Here is a 17,810-nt window from a genome sequence, read left to right on the forward strand (position 1 = left end):
TTTCAAAGACCGTGTCCTCATGGAGTCCAGGCTGGCCTAAAGTTCCCAATGTCCTCTCCTACCGTATGAGCTCCAGGAACAGCATTCATGTCATCAAGCTTTGATAGAAATCACCGTTACATGTGTCCTTGTTTGAGGACAGGTGTCACTGGTGGTGGCGGCTTTGGTTTTCAAAAGCCCACCTCAGTCTTAGTGGCTCTCACGCTTCCTGCTGCTGAGGGTCTGGATGTAGAACTGCCAGCTACTTCTCCAGCACCACGTCTACCTGCGTGTCTCCATGCTCTCTCCCATGATGATAATGGACTGAACCTCTGGAACTATAAGCCAGCCTCAAATGCTTTTTTGTATGAGAGGGGGAAAAAAAAGAAAGAAATCACCTTTACACACGGAGCCATCTTGCCAGCCATCCATCTTGTTTTTTGAGACCCTTAGGACCTGGACTTAGTGATTTAGCTGAACTTGTTGGCCCAAGAGCCCAGAGCTCCACCTCTCCAGCTCCAGAGTTAGAGGTACATGTCCACACCATGATGACCAGCTTTTTGCACGGGTGCTAAGGATCGAATTCAAGGCTTTGTACTTGCAGCAACCACTTCGCCACCTGAGCGGTCTGCCTAGTCCATATATATATACTGCAATCTGGGATGTTTTGGACACAAAAATCAAACTTTTCCAGCTCCCCACCCTTCCTAAGCAAAAGAACCAAGCCCCTCAATTCAGAAGGAAGTGAATTAAAGGGTAACACTACAGACCCGGCAATTCAAGACCTTGGTCCACACCAAACCTGAACATAGGTGCTTAAACAAAAAACGTGCACGTGTCACAACAGGCGAATGGTGGACAAAACGCAGCAGGTATCTGATGAAGTATTGTGTAGCCATCAACATTAATGACATACTGAGGGGGTATGGTGACAGATGTCTCAAGTCTGAGCATTTAGGAGGTGGTGGCAGGAGGATTTGACTTCAAGGTTGTCCTTAACAACATAGAAAGTTCAAGGCCAGCCAGTTGTCAGCTTGGCAAAACTGATAATTACCTGTGAGATGAGAGATTATCATCTCTTAAAAAAGTTATTTTTATCCTGTCAGGTGATGGTGGCACACGCCTTTAATCCCAGCACTCAGGAGGCAGAACCAGGCGGATCTCTGTGAGTTTGAGGTCAGCCTGGTCTACAGAACCAGACCCAGGACAGGCACCAAACTACACGGAGAAATCCTGGGGGGTGGGCAGGGGGCGATAATCATCCTGGGTGTATGGGTGTTTTGCCTGTGTGTATGTGCACCATGTGCATGTCTGGTGCCTGAGGCCAGAAGAGGGCATCAGATCCTCTAGAACTGGAGTTACAGATGGTTGTAGGTTACCATGTGAGTGCTGGAAGTTGAACCTAGGGTCCTCTGGAAAGAGAAGCCAGTGCTCTTAACCATTGAGAGATGGCTCTCCAGCTATGAGTGGAACCATTCCCTGAACACGGGATCTTTGCCTATGTAAGCTGAGCAGAATTACTCTGCTTATGACATTTTTACTGTGTGTGTGTATGTGCGTGCGCACTCTCCAGAGTGTTTGCCAAAGCGGGTGATGGCGGTCAGAGGACAGCTGTAGAAACTGGTTGGTTCTTTCCTTCCCAAGGATGGAACTCAGGGGTCAGTCAGTCCTGGCAGCAAGTGCCTTTGCCTGCTGAGCCATTTCCCAGCCCCATCTCTCTGCTTCCTGACTGCAGATACAATGTGACCAGCCTCTTCAAGCTCCTGCTATACCGTGACCTCCCTGCCAGGATGGACTGTGACCAGGAACTGCAACCAAAATAAACTGTGTCTCCCTTAAGTTGTCTCATCCAACTTTTATTCAACTGGGAACAGATGGCATCATGGATGCTGATCTTCTTGCAGTCTGAGCTGGGAGAAGGGAGACCAAGGCAGGAGGGTAGATGGGAGACATGGAGGAATTCAGGGAGAGGTGAGGAAGAGGGCAGAAGGGCAGGGCAGGGTGCATGCACAGGTGGATTCTAGGGAGGCACACCCCCTCACAGAGGCACCCTCTGGCTTGACTTGGTGGCCGCAGGAACATCGAGGAAAGACCACAGGTCTGAGACATTTCAGTCCTTCCTGTCATAAGGCGGCTGCCAGGTCTCTGTGGAGAGAGAGGGGATGGTCAGCTCGTGAGGCAGAGGAAGGGGGACTATGAAAGGGGAAGCCAGGCAAGGTGGCACATTCCTGTGGTCGCAGCAACCTCCTACCTCAGCCTCTCAAGTGCTGCTGTGTGAGGCTGAGCTAAAACTGACTAGATTCCTGGTGCAAAGCATGCTGGGAGTAGGCATCTAGTCCATGGGGTATGGGATGTGATACCCAGTTCAAGACCAAGGTACAGGAACTAATACCAAGGTGGAGAGGATGTGGAGCGAGAAGCTAGAACTCAGCTCTGGCTGGGCCGGCCAGTGCTGCCCAGTAGTAGAGGCGGGCGGAGTTTAGATCACAAGAAAAAGACATGAAAACAGAATCAAAACAGAGCCACGGCTCCACTGTGAGGGCAAGTGCAAGCCAGCCCAGCCAACCAGACAGAACGGCCTCAAATAAAAAATAATAAAGGACGACTGGGCGGTGGTGGTGGCGGCGGCGGCGCACACCTTTAGCCCCAGCACTCAGGAGGCAGAGCCAGTAGGATCTCTGTGAGTTCGAGAACAGCCTGGTCTAGAGTGAGCTCCAGGAAAGGCACAAAACTACACAGAGAAACCCTGTCTCGAAAAACCAACCAAACAAACAAATAAATAAAGGTAGCACAGTGGCGCTCCTGCCTAGAACCCCCCAGTGAGGGGCTGGGGTGTGGCTCAGTGGTAGAGCCCCTGCCTAGAATCCCCCAGTGAGGGGCTGGCGTGTGGCTCAGTGGTAGAACCCCTGCCTAGAATCCCCCAGTGAGGGGCTGGCGTGTGGCTCAGTGGTAGAGCCCCTGCCTAGAATCCCCCAGTGAGGGGCTGGGGTGTGGCTCAGTGGTGGAGCCCCTGCCTAGAATCCCCCAGTGAGGGGCTGGGGTGTGGCTCAGTGGTAGAGCCCCTGCCTAGAATCCCCCAGTGAGGGGCTGGGGTGTGGCTCAGTGGTAGAGCCCCTGCCTAGAATCCCCCAGTGAGGGGCTGGGGTGTGGCTCAGTGGTAGAGTTCCTGCCTAGCATTGTGTGAGGCAGAGCTCAACTCCCAGTACAATGGGGAGAAAAAAAAAAACAAAACAGCCTGGCAGTGGTGGTTCACACCTTTTAATTCCAGCACCACAAAGAGTTCGAGGCCAGCCTGGTCTACAAATCATATTCCAGGGCAGCCAGGGCTGTTACAGAGAAACCCTGTCTTGAAGAACCAAAATAAACAAATGTATAAATAAATAAAATCCAACTGCGAATGTGCTGTGAACAGGGAACAGGATTGTATTCCAGAACACACCGGGTTAGACACTAGTCCCTGGGCTGCTCCGACATGGCCCAGTGCATTAAAAAAACTGCTTCTGTCAAAGGAACAAAGGTGACCCAGGGCCAGGCTGCCAGGTCCTTAGCAGCATTTTGTTTGTTTCGGTGTTTTTTGTTGTTGTTTGGTTTTTGTTTTTGGTTTTTTTCCCGAGACAGGGTATTCGAACCTAGGTCTTTGGCAAGCGCAACAAGTGCTTTTAACTCAAACCATCTCTGCATCCCTGGCAGCTTTTTTAATTTCAAGACTGTCTCACATAGCCCTCCATGGCAACAAACTCACTGTGTAGCCAAGGATAACCTTGAACTCTTTTTTTTTGAGCTGAGGATCGAACGCAGGGCCTGTGCTTTCTAGGCAAGAGCTCTACCACTGAGCTAAATCCCCAACCCCAACCTTGAACTCTTGATCCTCTTGGCCCTACCTCCAAAATGCTGGGATCACAGGCCTGTCCCACAACGCCAATTCTTCTGCTTTATGTTTATTTATTTATTTTTATGTGTATGCAGTGTTTGTATGCGTGTATGTCTGAGAACATTGTGTGTACAGTACCCTCAGAAACCAGAAGAGGACGTCAGATTCCCTGGAACTGGAGTTACAGATGATTATGAATCACCTTGTCAGTACGGGGACTGAACCCAGGTCCTCTGCAAGAGCAGCCAGTGAGTGCTCTCAACCGCTGAGACATCTCTCCAGCTCCACTGTTTGGTTTGGTTTGTTCAGACATGGTCTCATGAGGCCCAGCCCGGCTCCCAACTCATGGCAATCCTTCTGCCTCAGCCTTGGAAGTGCTCATTCCTGCCTTCCCTCGTGCTGGGATTTTCAGGGTGAGTCACGTCACCCAGTTTATAGAGTGTTGAAGCTGGAACACTGAGCTTCCTGTGTGGCAGGCAGCACTCCAAACCACATCCTCAACCACGAGCCTGACTTCCTGCAGCATCTTCCATTCCAGAATCAAGAAGGCGGCCACTCAAGCAAGCCCCTTGCCCCATCGCCTCCACGGTGCCACTCTGCAACCCCTCAGGTATGATTCCTAGCCCTTCTGGCTCCAGGGGCCCCTGGGACGGGGCCATTTCCCACTCTGCACTCTGAGAGTCCACACACAGGGAAGGATACAGCACCCCAGGGTGGCACCCGCACCCCAGGGTGGCACCCCCACCCCTCCCAGCAGTCCCCATACCCCTGCATCCAGGGTTCACTGGCACTGAGCCAGGGCAGCTTTGATGGCGGTCACCAGTTTCCGAAACTTGCTTTCTGTGTCCACATAGCCATCACCTCTCTGCAGAGAAGAGAGGAGAGAGTTGAGCTAGGCCCCAGACACCAACCTAGGCCCTAAGCCATGTGACCCCTATGAGGCAGCACACTGACTTACCTTCTTGGAGTGAACCAACTTCCCGGCTACTGTGACTTCAAAGAACCCGGTGACCTGGGGAGTCCCCTCGCCACACTGAGGAAAGAAGGTGTGGGGGTGAGGGTGCAGGAATGTCCTCTCAGGAACACCCTCCCCGCCATGTCCCAAGAGTATAAGTCAAAAGGATAGAGGATTGTCCTAACCCATCCCCACTAACCCCCAGTCCCAAGTGATAGAAAAGGGTTCAGTGTGATTCCGTCCCCATTCCAAGACTCACAATGTCCAGGCATCCGGGGAACTCATGTTCTAGCTTCTCCTTGAGCTGGAGATACTGAAAACAGGGTATGGGGGGGAGTTGTTGGGGGCGCATAGCCAGGCCCGGCAAATCCTCCCCATGGTACACCCACCCTGACCTCCTTCAAGGCATTCCTGAGAAACTCCACTCACCTTGGGCTTGTAGCCTCAAGCTCCACTGGTCGGTGAAGCCAGGGTTGTTGCGGTCCACCAGGGCAGCATGGATCCAAGCCGGCACAGGCATCCAAGTGAGCCGGGCAACAGGACGAGACGAAGTGGGCAAAGGGACAGATAAAGAGGTGTCCAGATGAGAATGCAGAGGAGGTGACAAAGGCCCCCGAGAGAGGGAGATATGTACATCACACACAGAGAGATGGGCAACAGGGCAGACACAAAGAGAGAGCCGACAGCAAACAAGAGAGGGGTTGAGGAGGCAGCGGGAGGGGTGGCAGGGAGATCACACGTATGACATCGGGGAGGGAAACAGAGGGAAATGAATCAGGACAAAAGCTACCTCTGAAGAATCCCACCCACCCACTCCCCCGCCCGGCTGTCACTCAGGAATCCCGCCTCTCCCCAGCCCCCTTTTCTCTACTGCAGACCATTTTAGGCCTGGAATCTGCTGCAGCAGCCTTTCGGAAAGACAGCCTGAAAATCTGGGACTGGTCAGAGCCCTCAAGGGGTTGAGAGGACCACACACACAGTGCAGAGGATCAGGGAACCCAGATTCAATCTGTAATAGGACCTCAAGCGAGCCCGGGTTTCGTTCCCTGAAAATATGGAGATAGAATAGCCCTCCCTTAGAGGCTTCAGGAGTGGGGAATCCATCCAGCAGGCACTTATTCTCACTTACTGAAAGCTGGCTGAGTATCAGCTGCAGAAGAAAAAGCCATCAAGAGAAAATGGCTGGCCTTTCTATGCCTGCCTCTCGCAGGGGCACAATTATAGTGCTGACGAATTAACTACCATCACCCGCCCCCTTCACACTACAGAAGGGGAACTAAGGCCAGAAAAGGGGCTGGGTTAACAGCCCCAGCACCCACACATCAGAGGCCAGTAAGTTGGGGTTTTTTTTGGAGGGGGTGAGGGGAGAGTGTTAACACTGGGATCAGAACACAGGGCCTGGTGCATTCGAGGCAAACACTGCACCACTGAGCTACATCCTCACGCCCACTATGCAGCCCACACTACCCCTTTTTCTCTTTGGGAAACGTAGCCTTGGCTGCCTTGAAACTCAGAGATCCACCTGCCTCTGCCTCCGAGTGCTGTGACTGAAGGTGTGCTGCAGCAGCAGCAGCAGCAGCAGCAGCAGCAGCACCACCACCACCACCACCACCACCAGCACCACCACCACCAGCACCACCACCACCACCAGTGGCTCAATTCACCCTTTTTCAAGTACACACTGGGAGGGGTGAGCAACTGCACTACAATGCAGATACCGGGCATCCACAGAGTTCCCAACAGCGCTTATGTACGCCACACTATGTATCCAAGTGTTCCCCACACCCCACAGGACAACTTCCATCTTCCATCCAGCCTTCTCTCACCCGGTGCTGCTGGGGAGGGGTGGGGGGGACACGGGAGGAGGGACGGCCTGTCGGGAGGCGAAGGTCCGCAGAGAAACCCGATGCTACCCTTCCCCTCCCCTCAGCGCTGACTCAAGTGTTCAAAAAGGACCCAAGCATCAGCTTCCACTGTGCCAGGGTGAGACGCCCCCGCTGTTAGATGCGGGGAATCTGCCTCGAGCTGTTATTTCCGTCCTACCCACTTGGAAGCCCTTCCTTATTGGAGGGGTCTGGGGTGCTGCAGCCACCATACTCAGCCAACAGTCCCTGGCAGAAAGGCTGGGAGGCGGCACGACAGATAGGGAGCACGGAAGGGAGTCCCTGGCACAAAGGGCCGGGAACAGAGAAAGGGGGGACCGTGGTCACCAGGACTTACCAATACAAGACTCGAACAGCGAGCGCCATCGCTCCAGATCGCATGCCCGCACAGAGCGAGGATCCCACCGACAAGCAACAAGGACCTGGGGGGGGTCTGCGTGTGGGGCCGTGCGCACAGCCCGGTTCCTTCTCGAGGCGGAGCAAACCAAGTGCACGCGCGCGGTGGGGGGAGCAGGGTAGCGCGGGGACCGAGGCTCCAGGACACGGCGAGGGCTGTGGCCACGGACGCCACCCCCCACGCGGAAGTCCATGCTGTTCCCTTGATATCCCGGAGTTGTCTCCATAGACGGCGTCTCTGGGACTAGTCACCTGCGCGCCCTTAGCTGTCCCTTCTCCGTGCTAGAATGGTTCAGACCTCAGGGAGGGCGGCTCCAGGCAGAGAATTCGCTGAGACTGAAGTTCAGTTATAGTGTGGCTGGGAGGGGCTGCGTGGGGAAATTGAGGCACACGACGCATGCGCCCCGTCCTCCTTGAGGGGACCGGCAACTGGGGTGGGTCTCCAGCCCTGATTGATTCTGGGAAGACGAACCCTAGGTCTGAAAAAGTGAAGCTGGGCGTCCTAGGGTGCACTTCGGGCCCAGCTGTCTCATTTCAGCCTGGCGGCTGGACCCCAGCGTAACCCCCAGTGTGCAGCCTCTCTTTTTGCGCCTTCGCACAGAAGGGTACATAGAAAATGTTGGAATGGGGCGTGGGCTATAGCTCAGTTACTAGAGTACTTTCCTAGCATGAAGCCCTGTCCCCAGGACCACATAAACTGCTAGCGGTGGCACAAGCCTATAATCCCAGAATTTGGGAAGGGGAGAGTGAAGGGTTATGAGTTCAAGGTTATCCTTGCTTGTCTAGGCTACATGAGCAGTTGTCTAAAAGAGACAACAAAAAAAGAGCCAGATGTTGCCTTTAATCCCAACAGCCGAGAAATGTCTGTGAGTTCGAGGCCAGCCTAGGCTACCTAGAGAGTTCCAGGACAGACAGGTCTACATAGAGAGATTGGCTCAAAACAAAAACAAAAAACCCACAAGCAAACAAACAAAAACCAAAACAAACAAACTGAAAGTGGACGATCTGATTTAAGGGTTTCGGACTCTTGAGCCTCAGTTTTTCCTAATGGAAGCTGGGTATATTCCCTCGCAGGAGATATTTGTTCACACAGAAATTATGTATTGCTCTCTAGTTTCTTGTCCTCCTCACCCTATGGATGCATATCCCCATACCCCTATAATCCCTCCCCTGCCAAGGATGGCTCATCAGGAGAGATATTCATCTCACACCTGACATCCTTTAACTTACAGTCACTAGTTACCCCCACCAAAGGCCAACTAGGGTCCAAATAAGGAAATGTCAGTGTCCTTCCCACCTGTCTCCCGTTGTGCCCTGTCAGTAACCTAGCCTACATGCACATGGTGGGCTTCGATTCTCCCACGGAAGAATGAAATTTTAATCATTCACTACCCCCTTGACCTCACAGGAGTGAGTTGGCAACGGAGGATTTCTTACGGCTTTAAGCCGTAAGAAAATTATACTTCCCTAAAAGGATGGTGTGTTCATGCACTCAGACTCCTGGAAAGTATCAGAGCCGGAACCTGCCGTGTGTGCTGGGGAGAATTCAATGAAGATAACCAGAAACCTTCCTCTGTCCTCACTGGGCAAGTTAATTGCAGTGTCCTGTCCTCTCTGTCTACAGAGCGTGGACCTGTGATCACAGTCTGAAAAGGAATAATGATCCGGGCTTGGAGTGTGAATGTTCATAGCTCGAATTCTCCTGTGGATCCCAATATCCTTGAGACAACATCCCAAACAATAACATGCCCCATCACATGGTACTTTGGCCTGTAGGGCCCCTCTGGCCCTTTCCCCCAATGCCCCAGTGACAGGGAGCACTGAGGTTCTAGCAGGGGACCTCAGCCACATTCCTGTCTCAGGGTCTTTGCTGGTTTAACCCTCTCACTCCTCATTCCTGCTTTTCCTCCAAGAATCAGCTGCAACATGGAGGGGAAACAGTTCCTTCTGGAAAAGTCTGCCCTGTGTACAATGCAGCTGGACCTATTTATTTGTCCTTACAAAGTGCCGCCGGGCGGTGGTGGTGCACGCCTTTAATCCCAGCACTCGGGAGGCAGAGGCAGGCGGATCTCTGTGAGTTCGGTGCCAGCTTGGTCTACAGAGTGAGTTCTAGGAAAGGCGCAAAGCTACACAGAGAAACCCTGTCCCGAAAAAATAAAAGGGCCTCAACCCCATTGGCTTAAACCACAGACATGCCTCTTCTCACACCCCCGGAGGTCAGAAATCTGAGATCAGGGTAGCTGCAGGGCTGGTTACACCCAGGACTGGAGGGAAAACTGACCCTTACCAGTCAGTGGCCATCTTTGGAGCTGCTTGGCTATAGGAGAGTTATTTGCCAGCTAAGGGGTTAGTTTGGTTTAACAGTAAAAGATGGGCTCCATCACCTCCTGGCTAGGAAATTCTTTAAGGTAAAACAAACAAACAAACAAAAACAACCACCTTAATGTAAAACTTTGTTTAATCTTTGAACTTGGTCAGTTGTAAACTACATCCTTTGAGAAATATAACTTCCTAAGCCCCAAAATCATATTCACAGGGGCTAGGGAGATGACTTATGGTGCCGTGGGTAAATGCTCTACAGATAAGCATGAGGGTCCTGAGTTCACCCCCAGTGATGACACAAAAGCTAAGGTTGGTGTGGCCCCTGTACGCTCAGCACTGGAGAATCAGGACAAACAGAGAGCCCTGGAGCTAGCTGGCCACCCAGCTTAGGCAAATCTAAAACTCTTCAGTTCAATCATAAAAAGACCAGGGTGGGGACTGCAAAGTAGCACAGTGGCAGAGCACTTGCCCAGCATGCAACTGGTCCTCAGTTCAATCCCCAGCATCCCCCAAAACCAAAACAAACTCTTTTTCTATTATTTATTTATTTGTTCATTCGTTTGTTTGAGATAGGGTTTCTCTGTGTAGCCCTGGCTGTCCTGGAACTCCCTCGGTAGACCAGGCTGGTCTCGAACTCACAGAGATCCCCCTGCCTCTGCCTCTCGAGTGCCACCACTGCCCAGACATTTTTTTTTCTATTTTTTAACAACAGGGTCTCATAAACTGGGCATGGTGGCACACATCTTTAATCCTAGCACTCAAGAGGCAGAGAGGCAAGCAGATCTCTGTGAGCTCCAGACCAGCCTGGGCTACATAGTGAAACCCTGTCTTGAATAAATAAAAAAACAAGGGCTGGAGAGATGGCTCAGTGGTTAAGAGGACCTGCAGAACCTTTCCAGAACCACTTCTGGCATCTCACAACTACCTGTAACTCCAACTCCAGGGTCTCTGACACTTCTGCTAGGCAGAAAACCTGCACTCACAGCCATATAGCCACACGTATACATATGCATAACTAAACATAACAAAATATGCTATGGGATATTTTTCTGTATGCTGTGAGTATGTGTTGCTCTGATTGGTTAATAAATAAAGCTGCATTGGCCTATGGCAGGGCAGGATGGAGCCAGGTGGGAAAATCCAAGAGAGATAGCGGGAGGAGAGAGGAGAGTAGGGGGAGACGCCAAACTGCTGTCTAAGGAGCAACACATAACGGGACACAGGTAAAGCCATGGAACACGTGGCGATACATAGATTAATAGTTATGAGTTAAGAGCTAGCTAGTAAGAAGCCTGAGCCATAGGCCATATAATTTGCAATTCATATTAAGCCTCTTGAGTGATTATCTCATAAGCGGCTGCGGGGCCAGCCAGACCAGAGAAAGAAGGGACCGAGAGGCTGGATGGGACCAGAGAAACTTACAGTTACAAAAATAAATCTTTAAAAATTTTCCACCTTCATTCCCACAACCTGGTCCTCACACAGCCACCAGAGGGCACCACGTCCGCTGGCCACAGCTCGTGCTCTCTAGGGGCACAGACCTCAGGAAGGGCCACCAATCTCTGCAGGATCTCTGATGTCACCCCCACCTATTCCCTCCTCACCCTGCTGAGGCCACATGGGAATCTTGCTTTTTGTTTGTTTGTTTGTTTGTTTGTTTGTTTTTTTGAGACAGGGTTTCTCTGTGTAACTACCATGGCTATCCTGGAACTCGCTTTGTAGACTAGGGTGGCATCTAACTCACGGAGCTCTGCCTCTGCCTCCCGAGAGTGCTGGGATTAAAGACATGTGCCACCATTACTGGCTCCCTTTTTTCCCCCTCGGAGCTGAGGACCGAACCCAGGGCCTTGTGCTTGCTAGGCAAGCGCTCTACCACTGAGCTAAATCCCCAACCCTCCCCCCCCACTCCCTTTTTTAATCGAAATAAATTTCTGAATTTGTTTTTGATTTTATGTGTACATTGTGCCTGCATGTACATATGCGCATCACACGCATACAGTGCCAGTGATGGCCAGAAGAGGGCACTGGATCCCCTAAGACTGGAGTTACATAGATGGTTACGAGCCATCATGTGGTTCCTGGGAATTGAACCCAGGTCCTCTAGAAGAGCAGCCAATGCTCTTAACCACTGAGCCATCTCTCCAGCTCCTTTATTAGAATTCAAGCAGCAAGGTCAGGGGCCGGATTGGTGACTCCATGGTTGAGAGTGCTTGGTGCTCTTTCAGAGATCTGAATTCCTGTTCCCAGCAACCATGTCAGCAGGCTCACAACCAGCTGTAATTCCAGCTCTGGGGATCTGCCACCCTCTTCTGGCCTCTGCAGTTCCATATGCGCACGCGTGCGCACACACACACACACACACATACACACACACACACACACACACAAACACACACATAGGAGTGGGGGAGAGATAACAATAATAAACTTTTTTGTTTTGTTTGAGACAGTCTTACTATGTAGCTCTGGCTATCCTGGAACACACAGATCTGCCTGCCTCTGCCTCTCAAGCGCTGGGATTAAAGACATGCTGCCACAACCTGGCCATTTTTATTTTATTTTGTTTGTTTTAATTTTTAAAAATTTACTTATTATATATACAGTATTCTGCCTGCATGTGTGTTTGCATGTCAGAAGAGGGAACTAGATTTCACTACTGATGGTTGTGAGGCAGCATGTGGTTGCTGGGAATTGAACTCAGGACCTTTGGAAGAGCAGCCACCTCATGCATCTGTAACAGATGGAACTGTGGGTAAGGATGCTTCCAAGAACGCTTCTGCTTACACCAGGAAGAAGACCACCCCGACTGTCCCCTGGGAGGGAAATCGTGGGCTAATACTGCTGAGTCCAGATGTCAGCGGCAAGGCCTTGCTCCGTCCTCTCCGGCTCTGGGCTATGTACTTTCGATTTCTCTCCTGCTAAAAATAACCTCTGACACTTACTCCACCTGTGCTCCAGGGTGAACTCTCCAGAAGCGGAGTCAGTGATTGTGATTGTTGGATCAGAGGAGACATCTCCCCACCCACAGCCTCCTCCTCTGTGGATTAGCCCAATTCGAACATGGCCGACAAGGAGATCCTATGATACTTGACCTTTGGTGTCTCACGTAGCAAAATAGTTTTAAATTTCGGGATGTTAATCTAAATGGTGGGCCAGTGAGAAGACTCGGCGGGTAAAGGTATTAGGTGTGGAGACTGACGGCCTGGGTTCAAACCCTGGAACTCACATGGTAGAAGAAGAGGACCACCAACTCCTGAAAAAGTTGCCCTCTGACCCTCTACCTGCCCAAGGCAGGCGAAACAAGTGAAGCACACTGCTGGGCGTGTCCGTGGAGGTTTCCAGAGAGGATGAGTTCCCATGCATCACTGGTGTCTCAAGGAGTTCAAGTATATGACTGCTATCTGGGAGGTGGCCAAAGGCAGGGGCTGGGCCCAGCTGGAGAAACTGTCACCAGGGCTTGTCCTCAGCATACATCTTGTCCTGTCCTTTGTTTACTATCTGCATCTGGGACACCTTGAGTGAACTGTTCTCTTTAGCCCCGCCCTCCCCACCATGAACCTCTAAAACCATGAATGGAAACAATTCAAGGCTGAAATGACAGCTCAGAAGTTAAGAGGATTCGGTGTTCTTTCAGAGGACCCAGGATCAATCCCCAGCACCAGGATCAACCACTGAGTCACACCCCAGCCCCTCACTGGGGATTCTAGACAGGGGCCCTACCACTGAGCCACACCCCAGCCCCTCACTGGGGATTCTAGGCAGGGGCTCTACCACTGAGCCACACCCCAGCCCCTCCCTGGGGGATTCTAGGCAGGGGCTCCACCACTGAGCCACACCCCAGCCCCTCACTGGGGGATTCTAGGCAGGGGCTCTACCACTGAGCCACACCCCAGCCCCTCACTGGGGGATTCTAGGCAAGGGCTCTACCACTGAGCCACACCCCAGCCCCTCACTGGGGGATTCTAGGCAGGGGCTCTACCACTGAGCCACACTCCAGCCCCTCACTGGGGGATTCTAGGCAGGGGCTCTACCACTGAGCCACACCCCAGCCCCTCACTGGGGGATTCTAGGTAGGGGCTCTACCACTGAGCCACACTCCAGCCCCTCCCTGGGGGATTCTAGGCAGGGGCTCCACCACTGAGCCACACTCCAGCCCCTCCCTGGGGGATTCTAGGCAGGGGCTCTACCACTGAGCCACACCCTGCCCGGGACTCTAGCAGGCACTCTATCAGCTAACTTGCTCTCCCTCTAGGCTATACTGACTCTTTCCAGCAGGATAGTACCCCACCTGCTTCTTCAGTAGGTAGCCACCATAAATCTTCCCTTTTTAGTCTGTGCCTGGTCGACAAAGTCAGGAATTGTTTGCCGTCAAGCCCAGCAATCACGAGCAGAGGCAGGAAGGTCTCTGTAAACCCAGAGCAGCCAGGATTAAGACTTTCTCCCTGTGGTTCCTGACTAGCTGTACTTCTGTGCTGCTGGTTCAGATCTTTAGACCATTTTCTTACAGGGGTGTTTGTCATTTTGTTTGCAGCAGCTCTTTGCGGTGAATCTGAGCTCTGTCACAAGATTACACTCCTCTGAGGCTCTTTCTGGACTGTAGACGGGGTCTCGTCAGGCAGAGATGCTCAGTGGTTTTAGATTTCCTTTGTTGTTTCTCTGGAACTCTTTGTAGACCAGGCTGGCCTTGAACTAGATCTACCGGCCTTTGCCTTCTGAGTGCTGCTGGGATTAAAGGTGTGCACCACCACCACCACCACCTGGTTTTGCCCTTTAGAATGGTTCCTCCAGGATAAAGTCTTCATTTAAAAAAAAAAAAGAGCAGGCACTTTAAAAAATAAATAGGTGAAGGGGAGAGACCCTACTCAGATCCCACCCACGTCCCCCATAAAGCCTATCCGGAAGTCTATTCTTGTCATGCCCCCTCCCCTCCTCGACAGGAATGTTCTGCAGCCTGGAAAACAGTGCTTTGTGTGTGGGCGGGGCAGATGGCAGGAATGAAAGCTGCTGAAGCACATAAAGACATTTTAAGTGATGCTTGCGAGTCTCAAGTTCTGGCCTCTGGCACAGAATGTCTACACTGACAGGGAGGAAGTTCTGGGCCAGAGAAGGCCACTGTGGTGGGTGATGGCACAGGTTGGGTGGGGTGGCCTTGGTCACCAGGTCCCCCATCCCCCACCTCCCACCCCGAGTGTGCAGCCTGGCCCCTCAAGGCGAACTTGGGAACCTCAGGGAGACTGCAGGAAACGCGTGAGTTCCACAAGCAGTAAAGAGACCTGCCCCATCTGGCATTGCCACCAGGAGCAACCTAGGAGGAAGGGAGCCTGGTTAACTCCAGGCTGCCGACCCACATTCAATTTCAAAGCAGGGTTGTGACCTCCTTTCTGCAGGCGACTTAAACTTTTCGGTGCTTCCAGCGAAGTGTAGGATAATGCCCTTGGCACTGGATGATGACCTGCCAGGGAGGTGATTTAGGACCGAGCCATTCTCTCCAGCCCTGTTTGCTGACTGCTGAGACAACAATGGGGTTGTGGGGGGTACACAGGCTGATATCACTCCTGGGGGCTGTGAGGAAACACGGGAATCTGGCAGAAAGCTTAAGGTCTGGCGCTTCAAGAATGGGAGGAAGTGTGCAGGGGCCAGGGGTTTTTGTGTTCTGGTGATGGGTGGGACTGATCGTCCACTCTGGCATGCAATCAACAAACCTCCTTGCCAAGTCACAGGGGCAGCAGGAGTCCAGCAAATTCATTATTTTTCTCCCAGTGTTTCCAGTTTTTTCTACTAAACCAACCTTTATTTCCTTTTAAGACAAAGTCTCAGAACTGGGGCTGTGGCTGTCAGCAGAACGCTTGCTTGGGACATTCAATACTTAGCACCATATAAAACCAAGCTTGGTAGTGTATGTCTGTAATCCCAGCTCAGAAGGTAGTCAGGAGTTAAAGGTTCTCTGCTGTGACCCAGGAAATTCAAAGCTAGCCTGGGCTACTTGAGACCCTCATCTCAACTTAAAAAGAGGTGGGGAGACTAGAGAGATGGTTTAGCGGTTCAGTTTGCTGATCTTTGAGGACCAGTCAGTTCTGGTGGCTTACAACTGTCTCTCCTTCCAGGGTATCTCAAGGCCCTCTGGCTTCTATGAGCAACACACACACACAAACATTAAAAATAATAGTAATAACCTAAACAAGTGGAGAAAACAGCTCAGTAGTTAAGAGCACTGGCTACTCTTCCAGAAGACCCAGGTTCAATTTCCGGCACCCATATGATGTTTGAAAACCATGTGGAACTCCAGTTGCAGGATCCCCAAGTTCAAGGAGAATCACAAGTTCTAGAGACACTGGCCACTGGGAAGTTCCGGCTGGATCCTCTTACCCTTCACCCACCCTCACGGGGCACACAGAGTAGCGCTGTTTTCTGAGTAGGTGCATGGGGAAGTGTGTGTGTGGGGGGGGGGGGGGGGGCTAGAGACCTCTTTCTAGGCTGGCCCAGAGGACTGCTGCATTTGTTCAGCTGCAGCTTGGAAGTCAGGGGCACTTGACATTTTTATTCTGGTTCCAAAACCCTTCCACTCTAGAGCAGGAGACAGGGGTCATGCAAGGGTTCCTGGAGTGAGGGTGAATATGTACACACATACAAAACCTCAAGACTCTACTCACTCCACATGCTATCCACAGACCCCCCTCCTCCTCAAGATTCTTATATATATACATATAATAAAAAACCTGGACTAGCCAGGCAAGGCCGATCGGTCAGCATTCATGAGCTCAAGGCCATTCAAGGCTATAGTGAGACCCTGTCTCAAGAAAGGAGTATGAAAGCTGAAGGACCAGGAGTTCAAGGGCACCCTCAGCTACATAGTTTCGGGTCAGCCTGGGCTACATGAGACCCTGTCTCAAATCCAAAAACGTAGTAGCAAACCAGAACCTCAAGTTTATTACATCTTTTTAAAATGAAGGCTAGCCGGGCATTGGTGATGCACACCTTTAATCCCAGCACTCAGGGGGCAGAGGCAGGCGGATCTCTGTGAGTTCAAGGACAGCCTGGAGTCTCCAAAGCAAGTTCCAAGGAAGGCGCAAAGCTACACAGAGAAACCCTGTCTCGAAAAACCAAAAAAATAAAAATAAATGAAGGTTTAGGGCTGGAGAGACAGCCCAGTGTTTAAAGGCTTCCAGAGTACCTGGGCTCAATTCCCAGCACCCACATAACAGCTCACAACCATCTATAATTCCAGTTCTAGGGGATCCCCTACCATCTCCTGGCCTCTGTGCATGAGGTGCAGACATACACGCAGGCAAAACATTTAATTTTATTAAGGGCCAGCTGTGGTGACATATACCAGACTCCAGCAGATACAGGCAGATTTCCAAGTTTGAGGACAGCCTGGTCGATACAATGAGATGTGTCAAACCAAAAATAAGACCAAAAGATTTAAAAAGTTGATTTGTACTTATGCCTGAGTGTATGTATGTGCACTATCTGCACATTCATCTAAGAGGCCAGAAGAGGTCACTGGATCCCCTGAACCTGACTTTACAGGTGGTTACAGGACCTTCTGTGGGTACTGGGGACTGAACCCAGGTCCTCTGCAAAAACAGCAAGCTCTCAGGTACTAAACCACCCCTTCAGCTCCATTTTTTCTCTTTAAGGATGTAAAATTGGTTCCTTGCCAAAGGCATTTGTCACCAAAAGGGAAGAGGGACCCCTTCCTGATCCCCCAAGAAGCTTGGATTAGCCTTGGACTTGCTGGAGGGGACTATGGCTAAAGCATGAAGAGATAAAGGAAAGAATTCTCATGGCACTAAAGAGTCACAGAGCTTTCCTCTTTCGCAGGGGCCTTACAGCTTCCACTGTCTCAAGTGTTTGACATTTGGATCCGTGAGCAGCTGCTTCAGAGATACTGTTGAGATTCATGGCGCTTAAAATGGCATCTGTTATGTACACCGAGGGCAAGGTGCAGCGGTGCTTGCCTGCTATCCCAGAACTGGGGGAGGAAGCAGGGGGATCAGTTCAGAGTGCCCCCCAGTCACACAGTGTTAGACTACATGAGACCCCATCTAAACAACAAAACCACAAAAACAATAAAAATGGAAGTTGCAGGAAGATAAACAGAGTGCCAAGGGTGGCAAATGCCAAGAGGAGGAGCTACAATTTACAGCAGGATGCGAAGGGAGACTGCGGAGACCTGAGCTTGCCGCCTGAGCGAAGACCTGAAGGAACCAAGGAGGAAACCCCGTGACTCTCCACAGGAAGAGTGTCCCTGGAGGTGGATGTGAGGATGCAGCTAGCTCACTGGTAGTGGGGGCGTGGCTCAGTGGTGGAGCACCAGTGGAGCTGTGGCCTCCACACAGTGGTGGCAGGCTCTGCTGGGTGGGTAGAATTTAGGAAACAGACACTGCTTGCAAGAAGAAAG

General features: G+C 51.5%; 1 protein-coding gene across 1 annotated transcript; it reads right to left on the bottom strand.

Moving 5' to 3' along the window:
• Nucleotides 1-1,814: 1,814 nt before the first annotated feature.
• Selenow (selenoprotein W) lies at nt 1,815-7,150 on the bottom strand. The gene is made up of 6 exons (XM_036188559.1): nt 7,026-7,150; nt 5,235-5,259; nt 5,065-5,118; nt 4,809-4,883; nt 4,617-4,715; nt 1,815-2,124 (listed from the first exon to the last, which is right to left on the bottom strand). Exons 1-5 carry the CDS (start codon nt 7,067-7,069, stop codon nt 4,632-4,634), a joined length of 282 nt encoding a protein of 93 aa, XP_036044452.1. The 5' UTR covers nt 7,070-7,150; the 3' UTR covers nt 1,815-2,124; nt 4,617-4,631.
• Nucleotides 7,151-17,810: the final 10,660 nt, after the last annotated feature.

Source organism: Onychomys torridus, chromosome 1, assembly GCF_903995425.1.
Source record: "Onychomys torridus chromosome 1, mOncTor1.1, whole genome shotgun sequence".
Taxonomy (NCBI): Eukaryota; Metazoa; Chordata; class Mammalia; order Rodentia; family Cricetidae; genus Onychomys; species Onychomys torridus.